General features: G+C 40.7%; 1 protein-coding gene across 1 annotated transcript; it reads left to right on the top strand.

Moving 5' to 3' along the window:
- Positions 1-6,599: 6,599 nt before the first annotated feature.
- On the top strand, positions 6,600-7,769 carry LOC124271793 (serine/arginine repetitive matrix protein 5-like). The gene has a single exon (XM_046706947.1). It carries the CDS (start codon positions 6,600-6,602, stop codon positions 7,767-7,769), a length of 1,170 nt encoding a protein of 389 aa, XP_046562903.1.
- Positions 7,770-13,377: the final 5,608 nt, after the last annotated feature.

Below are 13,377 nucleotides of genomic sequence, written 5' to 3'. Positions count from 1 at the left end.
ACGTGACGAAGCCTAAGAATGAGCGGAGCATGTGTCGAAGCAAACGGAAACGGTAGCATCATCATTGCGAAGCCGCATGCTACGACGTCTCCGGATCATAGGTATTCCAATCTACCCCAACCATCCGTGGCAGACCTTAACAGGCAGTGTGTTTTGCACTGACGAAAGCAGATTCTGCTGATTACATAATAATAACGTCACAGAGGGAATGACTGGCGTCAGGCTGCATTTGAGAAATACTGATCCTAGTGTGGCGGTGGGGGAGAAATATATGCAACGGGCGGGATTTGTTGTCATCCTTGGCATCCTAAATGCCCATATCTAAAGGGATGACGTTCTTCATCCGCGGCGTAACCACTCCTTTGACAATAGGGAACAAAATAAAGGGAACTGAAGGTCACTCAAAGGCTCCATAGGAAGTATGCTCTGGGTGAAACGGTTTTTCAGGCTACGGTCACGTAGAGTGAGTGAGTTTGGTTTTACGCCGCTTTTAGCAATATTCCAGAAATATCACAGCAGGGGACACTAGAAATGGGCGTCACACTTTGTACCCGTGTGGGAAATCGAAACCGGGTCTTCGGCGTGACAAGCGAGCATTTACTAGACTTCCCCACGCCCGGGCACGTTGATTAGAGACAGATAGATAGATAGATAGAGATAGATAACTGGTAACTTGTGGTCATTCTGTTCTGTAACGACCAAGTGTGCTGTTGGGTTCTCGGTGTCCAGCTAACATTCTAGTAGTTGTCTTAAGTTCTTACTTCAGAATGACCTACGCCGAAGACCCGGGTTCGAATCCCCACATGGGTACAATGTGTGAAGCCCATTTCTGGTGTCCCCCGCCGTGATGTTGCTGGAATATTGCTAAATGCGGCGTAAAACCATACTCAGTCAGTCAGAATGATCTACACAAACACCGACAAACACCGACCCTTTTAATTTGAATGCATGCACCACCGAGGGCACTCACATGTCGGCTGATGAACAACAGTTATATTCCTATTGATTTGCGCAAAGTGCACAACACATATATGTCTTGAATGCAAGCACCACCGAGGGCACTCACATGTCGGCTCATGAACAACAGTTATATTCCTATTGATTTGCTCAAAGTGCACAACACATAGATGTCTTTGGTTAAGCTTTTGCCAAACAATGGACCGTGTGTTTTTCAGAATGCTACCATTGTTTATTGAACAATTCCTTTCTGAAAATATAGTACAGCAATGAATACAAATATTGACAGCACAATTAAGACACTCGAAAGAGACACCGTGACTCGTATGTTAAATGATGCACATCAGGAAAGAGGGGAGCACAATTGGTTCCCCTGAGGATGCCTATTTTGTCCAATTTGTCACAGCTGTTAACTATATATAAGGAAGTACGGCATTTTACAGCTTTTTTCTCAGTAAAATTAACATGACATCAGCTTTCATATTTTACAAATAGTCTGGATATTTGTATGATGAAATGTAACTGGATAAATGGATTTGGTACAACTGGTGTCTCAGCTAATACTTGCCAAGAACGGTGTGATAAACAGGAAGCCAGCTGATGACGATGATGATAATGATGATACAGAAGACAAATTGAAGACTTAATTAATTCGTTTTTTAAAACTACTGTCTGTGTTTTTGTTGTGACACCGTAACAATTTAAGCCAGTTCTTTGAGATTCTGATAATTCACGTGGTAACAATTCCACTTCTTTGAACAAATCATAAATGAGAATATTGAATAAACCGGACGGAATGTGTTTGTCATCAAGTTTAAATGCATGAAATAATCAAAGAATTCTTCTTAACATTCATAAATGTTTTGAATAGCACAGTTATATCTTTCTTAAATGGTTCGAGACATGCTCGTGTTTCGCAAAGGCATCATGATAAATCGTGTAAAGTTGACTCAGGACGTATTAGGTTGCCGAAATTCAATGGTTTTGAACTGATAGTTTGAATTTAATTTTGTCAAATTAAATAAACATTTTTATGACGCACTGAATATAGAAATGATACTGTTGGTGGGTATGGGTAACCATGCATGCCCACAATCGATGACAGTGCTGTACCTGTACATCGTTTAATACGTGCTCTTAATTGTTATTCTTAAAATCAAGTTTGAAAAAATCGTAATTGTAACGTGTCATCATACTAAGACATTGAGGTGAAAACAACTGATAGTATGGGCATATTTACTTCTAGAATATGGCTGTTAATTGTCATGAGAAATGCTGGAATGTCTTTGAAACAGATTGAATCTGACCACCATCTCTCCACAATCAGTGCACGTCGAAAACAACAAACAGTTGATTTTGGAGGACATAAAAAATACATCTCTAATGAGACTTGTCCGTCGTAATCCTTTTGCTACAGGGGAGTGTTTGAAAATGGATTGCTTACCCAGTGTCAAGAGTCCCACTGGGAGAGCAAAAATTGCTGGAAATCAGCAAGATATCGTATAAGAAAGCACTGAGACTACCCCTGTTAACACATGGATATTAAACTGTTCATTTCGCTTGGTGTATAGAACGTGGTAACCGGAACAATGTATCCTGGACAAGAATTCCTTAGTCTGACGAAATTAGTTTCATTCTGTATGGTCTGACAGAGAATGATCTCGTTGTAGCAACACGGCAAATGTTGAGTTTATTTCATTTGGTAGCGGATCTGTTATGAAGTGGGGTTGTCTGTCACATGACTGTAAGCTTCAGTTTGTCGCCGTAAGAGAAATTTTAATGGCCAAAGCTATCAGAGAGGGATCTTGGAAAAGGTGGTAGTGCCACATTTTTACAACTATCCATTTCTCACAAGTCGGTTTTCAAAGATGACAACATTAGGCTCCACGGTCTTTCAGTGATGGATTTCGTACGCCAGTAACTGATTGAAACTCCACCATCTCAATACTGTATCCAGACCTCAGTCCTATCGACCAAGTTTCAGGACATTTCAGGACGCCGAGCACGTCAAAGGGTTCCCTCGGTACGGAATCTTGTCGATTTGAACACGCGGGTCATCAAAAATGGAACAGGCAGCCTCTTATACAGATACAGCGACTTGTGCACAAGCACATGTGGGTGACTACACGAGACTGACATTATCACAGGTTTGGGTAGTTTTTTGTCCAAGGATGGCATATACATCACACGTTTGTATACACATGTACTGCCTGGGAACCCTTTACTGCTCATTTTACAACATCACTTGAAACAATCATTGGATCACTGAAGTGAAACGTACTCTAATAATTCACCTTATAGTCTATTTAAGTCATACTATTTTCACAATGCAAACGATATGCATGAGTTGGCATCATTGCGTTTCCATAATTCGAAATGACAATGCTACACAGCCTTCTGAAATTATCCAAAAACTGTTGTTCAGTTTGAAATTTAGGTGGTGAAAGAGGCGTCTTATTCCCGGAACACGTTCGGTTTTATTTCCAAAAGCCTTCTAAACGATTCTTTTCTGAACGGTCATTGTTGATTTGATAACTAAAGAAAGATAACGGTGATCACTAGTATGCTATTCTTCAACATCGCGTTATTTGCCATACTTATTTCAAATCATACACTAAAAACTGCTCTGAACGTTTATTTTAGGAATGTGTCAAAAACATTTAGATGCATTGTTATTGATATTACAGGACAAGCAATTTCTCTCGGAATTCAAAACTGAGAATGTATTTGTGTGTGTGTGTGTGTGTGTGTGTGTGTGTGTGCGTGCGCGTGTGTGTGTGTGTGTGTGTGTGTGTGTGTGTGTGTGTGTGTGTGTGTGTGTGTGTGTGTGTGTGTGTGTGTGTGTGTGTGTGTGTGTGTGTGTGATTCGACTTGTGACATCCACGGTTTAACTGTAAATGCCTGGGAGAGAGAGGGTCACGCGTGTCAGTGGCAACGCTTATTACGGGAAGGCTAGTGCAAAAGTTATTAGATATTATTCATAAACTGGTGCATATTGTCTGGTGCATACTGGTGCATGGTTAATGATTAAATGGGGCGTTCAATTTAAGAAGCGTTATGTGTGTTTGTACTGATTTAATATTACAGAATATTGCATTAGACAGAACGTAATGTGCAATATCAGGAACTGCAAAATGTATTTCTCTGGCACAACATGGGATGCATATATCGGAGTGCAACACATTTCATTCCATGATAGTCGGAAATTAACCGATTTACACTACTTTTAGTAGCTTTTATTCCCCAGAGCAATGTTTTGTTTATACAGAATGCAAATAATTAATAGTTTGAAGAAGGGGTATGTGTGTATTGGGACGCATTCTACTTTGAATGCCATGCTACTTTTGTTAGTAATTACCTCAAATTGTCAATGACGTTAATCTTGCACTCTAACTATCCCTAACCGAGATCTGTTATGTTTCAGACTACTAAAGAAGTATACTATTTTCCTTGTTACAATCATCTGTATAGAAACGTATGAAGGAAGGTATTACGAGTATTAGCATCGACCCTTACCATGCATGCACATCATATGGGATTACTTCTTTGAGTGGCATTTTAGAAGTTAGAAAGTAGAATACTGACTAACTTTATGGATAACAACGTTTCGATACAATTTTTGTACCGTTGACATGCAGGATTTCGGTACAATATTCTGTATACGGGTCTGTATCCCATCTTGAGAATAGTGGAGGATGCACAAGTCATTTGTCGTTTTGTGGTAAATGACGTGATGGGCAGTAGGACGTTTTGGTGTAAAATCTAACAAAATCAAGGGCTAAATGACGTTCAATGATTAATGCAACGACTGTTAAACTCTTAATTACGTATCACCTTAAAGATACAGAATATCCACAGTTGTGCCACCTTTTATTGAATATCATCAGCTTTTTAGTAGCATATGTTTGGTTTGAATACTATACAAGACCAAATGAACTCTACCTTCTATGGACGTCGGGTTACACGTATATTTCTGAGCAGGATCAAATTTGTGAAACTGAGATTTGAAGTCACTGATTTAAAGTTATGATTATTGCATTTGTATAGCGACGTGTGTCCACATGCCTTTGGTTTCTTGTCCGCATTTTAACATAGAGACCAAACTCACACATACAATAAAGACCCTGTGCCGACCAGTCCTTCTTCTATGCCGTTATTGCTGGGCGCCAGGCTGGGCAAGAACAAGTACCACCTTTAAACCTGTCTGGGTATGCCAGCCGTCCACTCTCCGGTCAGACACTGTCCAAACATGGATGCGGACACTGTCCAAACATGGAGGCGGCCGTTTGATGTTCATAGATACATCTGAATCGCCACACAATTCATATAAAATATATGAAATATAAACACACACCTGTACTTTCCTGACATGGTTAAATAGTCTTCGGGATACATTTTGTTCAGTTTAAATAGATATCAACTTAAAATCTTACGTAGTGTAACAACAAGTACCAGCTTTTAACCTGTCTGGGTATGCCAGCCGTCCACTCTCCGGTCGGACACTGTCCAAACATGGAGGCGGCCGTTTGATGGTTGTTGTGAAGGCCATAGATAAATCCACACAATAAAAACACACACCTGTACTTACCTGACATGGTTAAATAGTTTTTGGGTTAAAATCTTTCAGTTTAAATAGACGTCCACTTATAAACTTACGTTCATGTGAGTGTTTGTAAAAACCAAGTACATTGTATATCCCATTCGACGGAACACGCAACCAACATCTGTTTTACTTTGTGATTAGTGCAGCGTCAACATTTTTTCAAGATATATAGCTACACCGTACAACTGCCTTTGCGTGTTGCGTCGCTGTTTCCGTATTAGTCGATACGCTCCCGGCAAAACTGTGTTCATGGAAATAGAATAGAAGGTTCAAATCATTAAACCCCTTTACAGATCCAGGGAATAAAACTTGTTATCACAGCACCAAGTAATATATATCTTCATCAGACTCCACGTGTTCAATGTTCAAGTATTGTTAATATTTTATTTCCACGTATTACGACGACGCACACAACATGAAAGGAGACCAACCACAATCACGCCATGAAATGAGACCAACGACGTACACACGAGGGAAGGAGACCAACGACGCATACACGAGGGAAGGAGACCAACGACGCACACACCAAAAAAGGGGCGCGGTGGGCGAACTGGCTAAAGCGCCAGGCTAGTGATCCAGCGAGCGTGAGGTGACGGGATCGAGCCCACCTGTGACCGGGTGTAAAAACCTTGGAGTCAACTTTGTGTGCAGACTCTTTCAGTGTTGTCACAACCCCTAGTGTACAGTACACAACCCTGTGCACTTAAAAGAACCCACGAATCCGTTGGTATATGACCAGATGGTGGCCACATGAATACGTGCAAACACCCAGTTGCGGGTACAGCAACGTGCAGTAAACTTGGACAAAGTACTGTGACTATGTGTCCCAGTCCACCCAGCTGTGAATGGGTACCTCGTACGGATGGGAATGCCCCATTAACTCGGTGCGCCTAGTGGCTGCAAGAGTTGTATGCTCCCAAGGGAGTTGAGATTGACAATACGATGTGCCGTTGAGATTGACATCAAGTGAACGAGGGGAAAACAAAGCGCCTTTGAGCAGCTGAGCTGAGCTGGATATCGGCGCTATACAAATGTTAGTATGTATGTATGTAAAAGAACACCAACGACTCACACACCAAGAAAGGAGACCAACGACTCACACACCAAGAAAGGAGACCAACGACGCACAAACCAGGAAAGAAGACCAACGACGCACACACCAAAAAAGAACACCAACGACTCACCCACCAAGAAAGGAGACCAACGACTCACACACCAAGAAAGGAGACCAACGACGCACAAACCAGGAAAGAAGACCAACGACGAACACACCAAGAAAGAAGACCAACGACGAACACACCAAGAAAGGAGACCAACGACGCACACACCAGGAAAGGAGACCAACGATGCACACACCAGGAAAGGAGACCAACGACGCACACACCAAGAAAGGAGACCAACGACGCACACACGAGGGAAGGAGACCAACGACGTACACACGAGGGAAGGAGACCAACGACGTACACACGAGGAAGGAGACCAACGACGCACACACGAGGGAAGGAGACCAATGAGGCACACACCAGGAAAGGAGACCAACGACGCACACACCAAGAAAGAACACCAACGACGCACACACCAAAAGAAGACCAACGACGCACACACCAAGAAAGGAGAACAACGACTCACACACCAAGAAAGGAGACCAACGACTCACACACCAAGAAAGGAGACCAACGACGCACACACCAGGAATGAAGACCAACGACGCACACACCAAGAAAGAGACCAACGACTCAACACACACCACAGAAAGGAGACCAACGACGACACACACCAGGAAGAAGACCAACGACGCACACACCAAGAAAGGAGACCAACGACTCACACACCAGGAAAGGAGACCAACGACGCACACACCAAGAAAGGAGACCAACGACGCACACACCAGGAAAGGAGACCAACGACGCACACACCAGGAATGAAGACCAACGACGCACACACCAAGAAAGGAGACCAACGACTCACACACCAGGAAAGGAGACCAACGACGCACACACCAGGAAAGGAGACGACCAACGACGCACCACACCAGGAAAGGAGACCAACGACTCACACACCAGGAAAGGAGACCAACGACGCACACACCAAGAAAGGAGACCAACGACGCACACACCGTGAAAGGAGACCAATGATGCATACATCAGGAAGGAAGACCAACGATTCAGTATGGTGTAACTTCTGTTTCATGTCGTTATACACTCGGTAATTTAACCGATAACCATATTTATGCTCCTATCTTTGTTGTTTAGCTCCTTTCCAACTGTCCCCCTAACCCCAATAGGGGTAGTGGGGTAGCCTATTGATTGAAGCGTCGCGCCAAAGACCCGAGTTTTACACCCCACATGGGTACAATGTGTGCAGCCCATTTCTGGTGTCCTCCGCTGTGATATTGCTGGAATATTGCTAAAAGCGGCGCAAAACTAAACTCACTCACACACCTTATTTAACCCCAATAACATTAAGTTGTCGGATATCGGGAATATCTCTTAAAAATCATCTGTCACTATAATTTTCTTTGACTGTGGTGGACTCTAGCGAAAAAAGGCCGTTAGATTGCAAATCTTCAGAGAGATGTCCAGCGTATCTCTTGTTATTGAAATCGATTATACCACCGTTTTACCACCAATTGCCCCTAGTTCGTATGCGTAAAAGATTTCCATGAATTTTGACGGTGTTTTAAAGGAGTTTTAACTCTTTTGGATCGACTTATAATTGCGTTCGTTCTGACTAATCATATTCTAAACGGAGACCTTCTGGTCTATAATTGGTATTATTCAAAATATCGAAAACTGTTGACTGACAAATTTGCATTTAAATACATATAAACTATCATGCAGACACTCTCTGGTCGATAAGAGGAACCCTTTGTCGCCAATGATGACATGACGTTTTCGTCTTAATTCCTAAACATGCATTCTATTTCCGACATCTGAAGTACTTATAAAGGACCACTTGTATCAATCTATGTACGCCCGCCCATTTTGCACCGTCTTGCCACACTTTGAAAAAGCATATGTGGTCATTATTACATTACAGTGGAAAATATTTCCGGAAACATTTAAAGTGCTGTTTTCTTCTTGTTAGCTCGACGGGATTACAAGTTTAATCGGAAGTGCTGGACATGGTGGCTTTTAAAAGACAATGTGTGACGAGGGTATGGTTTTACTTCTTTTAGTGAGTGAGTATGGTTTTACGCCGCTTTAACAACATTCCAGAAATGGACTCCACGTACAATTTGTAACCCATGTGGGGAATCGACCCCGGGCCTTCGGCGTGACGAGCGAACGCTTTAACCACTAAGCTACCCCGCCGTCCCTATAGCTACTTCTTTTAGAGGCATATGCAAGTTGGAGTACTAAGGGTCAGATATGTGTATGAACATCTTGTTTTTTTACAGTGAAGAGCGGCGTTTCCGATTGAATGGTAAGACCGTTTTCAAGCAAGTGATGTGCAGGGTACTGGTGTCCCCCGCCATGATATTGATAAAGGCCACGTAAAAACAGACTCACTCACTCACATTATCATTCCCGTGGGATCAAGTGATAAGGCGACGGCTAACCGGAACTGAAAATATCACTCGAGTGCGCAGGCTACATGAAAATGATTATTATCAGTGTCATAATGGGTAAAATGAATTTAACAAAGAGCTGCATTATGTGACAGGACTGTTCTTTACTATTAAGTATCCCAATTTCTCAAATATTACCAATACACTTTTCTGTTTAAGGTAACCAAACGTAATATTGAAAAGACATAATTGCAAATACGAAATAAAAGAGAGATACAAAATACGCATACAAAGTGGCGTTTCTTCCACGTGTTGCATTCACGTGTATACCGTTTGGTCTTGTACCGGTAGATTGTCTTTATCAGATGTGTATTGTCTTGTAACAGATATACGAAATCAAATAGTCAGATGCATACAGCTTTGTTACGATTGTTTTAAATATGCCAATTAATGGACTGCATGTACACATGACACAAATAAACAAGATGTGAACACTTGTTATGCTCGGAGAGGTCAGGAAAGAAAACGGAATTGCCAGTGCATTAGATTGCAGATGTTTGAAGTTTGAAAAGGATTCAATTCATTAGTTTTTATCATTAATGAATAAGGCTTCATGCTTTGATGTGATCTTTGAACAACGGTCTAACAAACTGAAATGTTTCTTGCTAATTACTCCTAACAGTCCAGTAGAATGATTAATTGTGAACGGAATTTGAATAAAATTGGGCAATCATGTCATAAAAAACATTATTTGTAACAAATCCAAGTATTTGTACGGTAATGGTCACAACATCCTTCAGTTAATTACACGGCGGATCAAGTCAGCCGTCCTTCTACTTCGATTGGAAAATAACTCTTCTTCACTATGAATATCACATAAGAAGATTGTTCCCTCTTCCTGGGTCTCCACTTCAGAAATCATCAGTGAATGGATACAAGCGTTTTATTGAAATCCACTGCCGTTCTATAGTGGCATAGAATAATCCAGCTATCTCACTGCACCTGTAGGCTCAGGAGGATATGTCGACAGAAACATCTTCTTCTTCAGTTTATTTGATTTTCGATCATTAAGAAGACAGCAAATACTTATCTTGCTATTCTTTATTCGAGGTTTTCTCGGTGTTGCGGTTCTTGAAGATGTAGATATGATAAATTAGTCAAATATTTGTTTTTTTAACTTAATATCTACTGGAATCGTCAATTCTATTGTAATATTATTTATTAATCTAACGTAAAAGCGAACGCGTCCGACCCAACCGGTGGCACCCGCAATTAACAAATGCAAGGGTAAGATAATTCTTGAAAACATAAACGAGAACGTATGTTTCACGTCAAAATAGTGAATGGCATCGGACATTTCTTTTGTTAGTGATGAGACAATTTTGGAAGTGTATACCCCATGTTTTCAATAGAACTTTTTGGAAAGCTATATTGAAGGCTTGAATGTTGTAAGCTTGAAAATACTCTACTGAGCAAAAGTCAAATGAAGCTTTCCATCTCCTCGGTAATATCAAGCTGTAAGCGGTGCTGGAGTTTAGATTAGAAAGTTGGATTACAGCCCATCTGCAGTCAAATCAAGGAAACATGCCGAAGGTACATCCCTCAGGTAGCGCTTAGTAATCTGTCCCGCAATGATGCAACGATGGCATACACTTTGAGGGGTCAGCTGGAAATATGGGGTGAATTGGAAATCATGGAACACCATATTCAGCCAACAAATGTTTCAGGTTGTCCTCAGCAGCGTTAAGCGTGTTCCTTCATGTAATCGCTTGCATTTCAAATAATGTAGTGCTGAGAAGATCAATTCCCCACTGGGAGTCTCTATCGTAAAGAGGAGTTTATAAAAAAATTCTGGACGTACATGTATGAGTTTCTGGCATTCGTTATGTTTTATGCAAAGGGCAACGTAGACGGCAATAACATAGACGTCAACGACCGTGTTAGAACACATTTACTCCAGCTCTATCCAATTAATTTGCATTTATTGTGATCGCAATAGGTTATATCTCCTGTCGACGAATTATTTGGTTGGTGTTCTTACGTAGTAGCAAATGCGCTTCAACTTCTTGAGTTGAATACATTGATCATGTCATATTGTTGATAGTTTCCTTTCATTTGTCATTTTAGGTTTGTCTATTATGTGTTATTTCCTTTTGAATCAGTTATGCGTCAGATTTATAGATCACAAGTTTATTCAAAGTAAAATATTGTGTCTGTATTGGTTGTTTTTTTAAGTAAACCTAGCATACTATTGTTTCTTTTAATGTACTGAGTAGTAATTCAAAACATAATCATTGATAATTATCATCATTATTCACAATCTCCAAGCAATCGACACGGTCCATCACGCGAACCATCATATCCCAGTCGAAAAGTTAACAGTAATCCTTAGATTAATCAAAGAGGACGTTCTTTATATTTGTTACGACTGGAATAAAGGGCCTTTAGGATTTAAACCTTCAAAGGATTTGCTTCAATTCTGTAATCTGAAAAAGAGCAAAGTTCAGCTTTGTCAGAACCACTGATGTTTCCACCATCCCACAAGACAAACCTACAAAAAGGAGGGCATTTGCAACTAAACGTGGTAATCATAGGTATTTCTATATCTTTAACCTCAAACCTTCGGGACAATTTATAAAGTACGAAAGTCATTTTTTTCGAAATGTAGTTAGAAAACAGTTCATGAAATGCTGGACTTTCCCATAAATGTAGGTACCATCCATCTGAAAGGTTCATTTAAGCAAGAAGTACGCCGATGTTGCTCCACGTCATGCTGTTTCATATGATTAGGAATTTCTGCTCGGACTGGTAACATCAAAACAAGGAAACTTGTCAAACAATACATCATCCAAACAAAGTGTACATATATTTACACATATATTCTTCCCAATAATGAACTTTTACGTATTTGAATAGAACCTTTGGAGTCAACAACAGACACCTATACGTTAAGGAGAAAACACTTCCCCTCGTTTTACATTCACTACCAAAACCGAGGGGAAGTGTTTTCTCTAACTTATAAACCGTCAATTGGATTTTAAAACACATTGTAAAACAAATGCCTTATAATGAGGTAAGCGAGAAAAAGGTGACCAGAAAACGAGATAGCTCGATGTATCCTGCTATAACGTTATACGGCATGTTTACGGCATTTGCATCTGCACTAAAAACAGGTGAGTCGCGGATTCATCTGATGGAAGACAGTGATTTTGAGGAAGCGAGAGAAGCTCTTGATGCGGTCATGAGGGAACGCTCAGCGTCTGGTATGGGTGCTGCAAGTAGAAAGTACACTGAAATTATAACTATGGATGAGGAAGACGGTCCTTGGAAGGCAGGTGCTCTGGGCGACCACAACCAACGTTTGCTCTTGGATACGGTTCTGTACCTGACAGGTAAGTTTATTATGCTGTCATTTTTCTGTTAACAAATTCCGAATTGATAAATATCGCACTGCAATGAGACGTCATCGCCAATTCTGTAATCTCCTCCTTACACATGTGCTTTTCAAATCTAGGATAACTATCATAATCTATTGTATTAGATAGCCACTTGCACTGGAATATTTTATTTAGTATTCATGTAAGTTTTGTATTAAATTTCAGGATTACACTTTGCTTTGCGTGGTGGGAAGGAGCACAGGGCATTGAGATTGTTTGTTAGACCCCAAATTACAGGACCTCATTTTGACAGTCAGGGAAAAACCTATTTGATATACACTGAAGATAGCTCCAAAACTAACGCTGGTGGTATCAAGCAAAGGAAGATTCTCCCAAAACAAGTCCGGGCATATGAAAATCTAGCTAACCCAGAGCGATGTTACGTTCGTCTGTATAAAAAATACGACTCTTTGTGGTAAGAAAATGAATCAAGCATTTTAATTTGGAAATGTCAAAGGAAGAAAATGTGAGCAAAAACATTCCTTATTTATTTAAAACTTAAGGAAGCGTTCTGAATACTTATATATGACATCATTTCAAAAGAATAATTTGCAAATGTAATGTTTCAGTGCTCAGGATGCTCTTGGTAAAGAGGCATTCTACTTCACCCCATTGGTAAAGCCTACAAGTACCAAATGGTATTCCGGCGTACCTGTTGGACACAACACCCTACAGAACACAGTATAAAGAATCTGCTGTACTGGGGGAGTATCCGGAAAAAAAGACTAATCATTCCTTGCGGGCGACTGCTGCAACACGGTTATATCAAGCTGAAGTAGACGAGCAAAGTATCTGCGAACAAACTGGTAAATATATTATTTCTTGACTTCTTATTTCTATAGTTCAGTTTTAGCAAATTCGTCTCCATG

The sequence above is a fragment of the Haliotis rubra genome, unplaced genomic scaffold (assembly GCF_003918875.1).
Source record: "Haliotis rubra isolate DU_JTF1 unplaced genomic scaffold, ASM391887v1 Scf1633, whole genome shotgun sequence".
NCBI classification, from domain to species: Eukaryota; Metazoa; Mollusca; class Gastropoda; order Lepetellida; family Haliotidae; genus Haliotis; species Haliotis rubra.
This window is presented reverse-complemented; position numbering and strand designations above follow the sequence as displayed.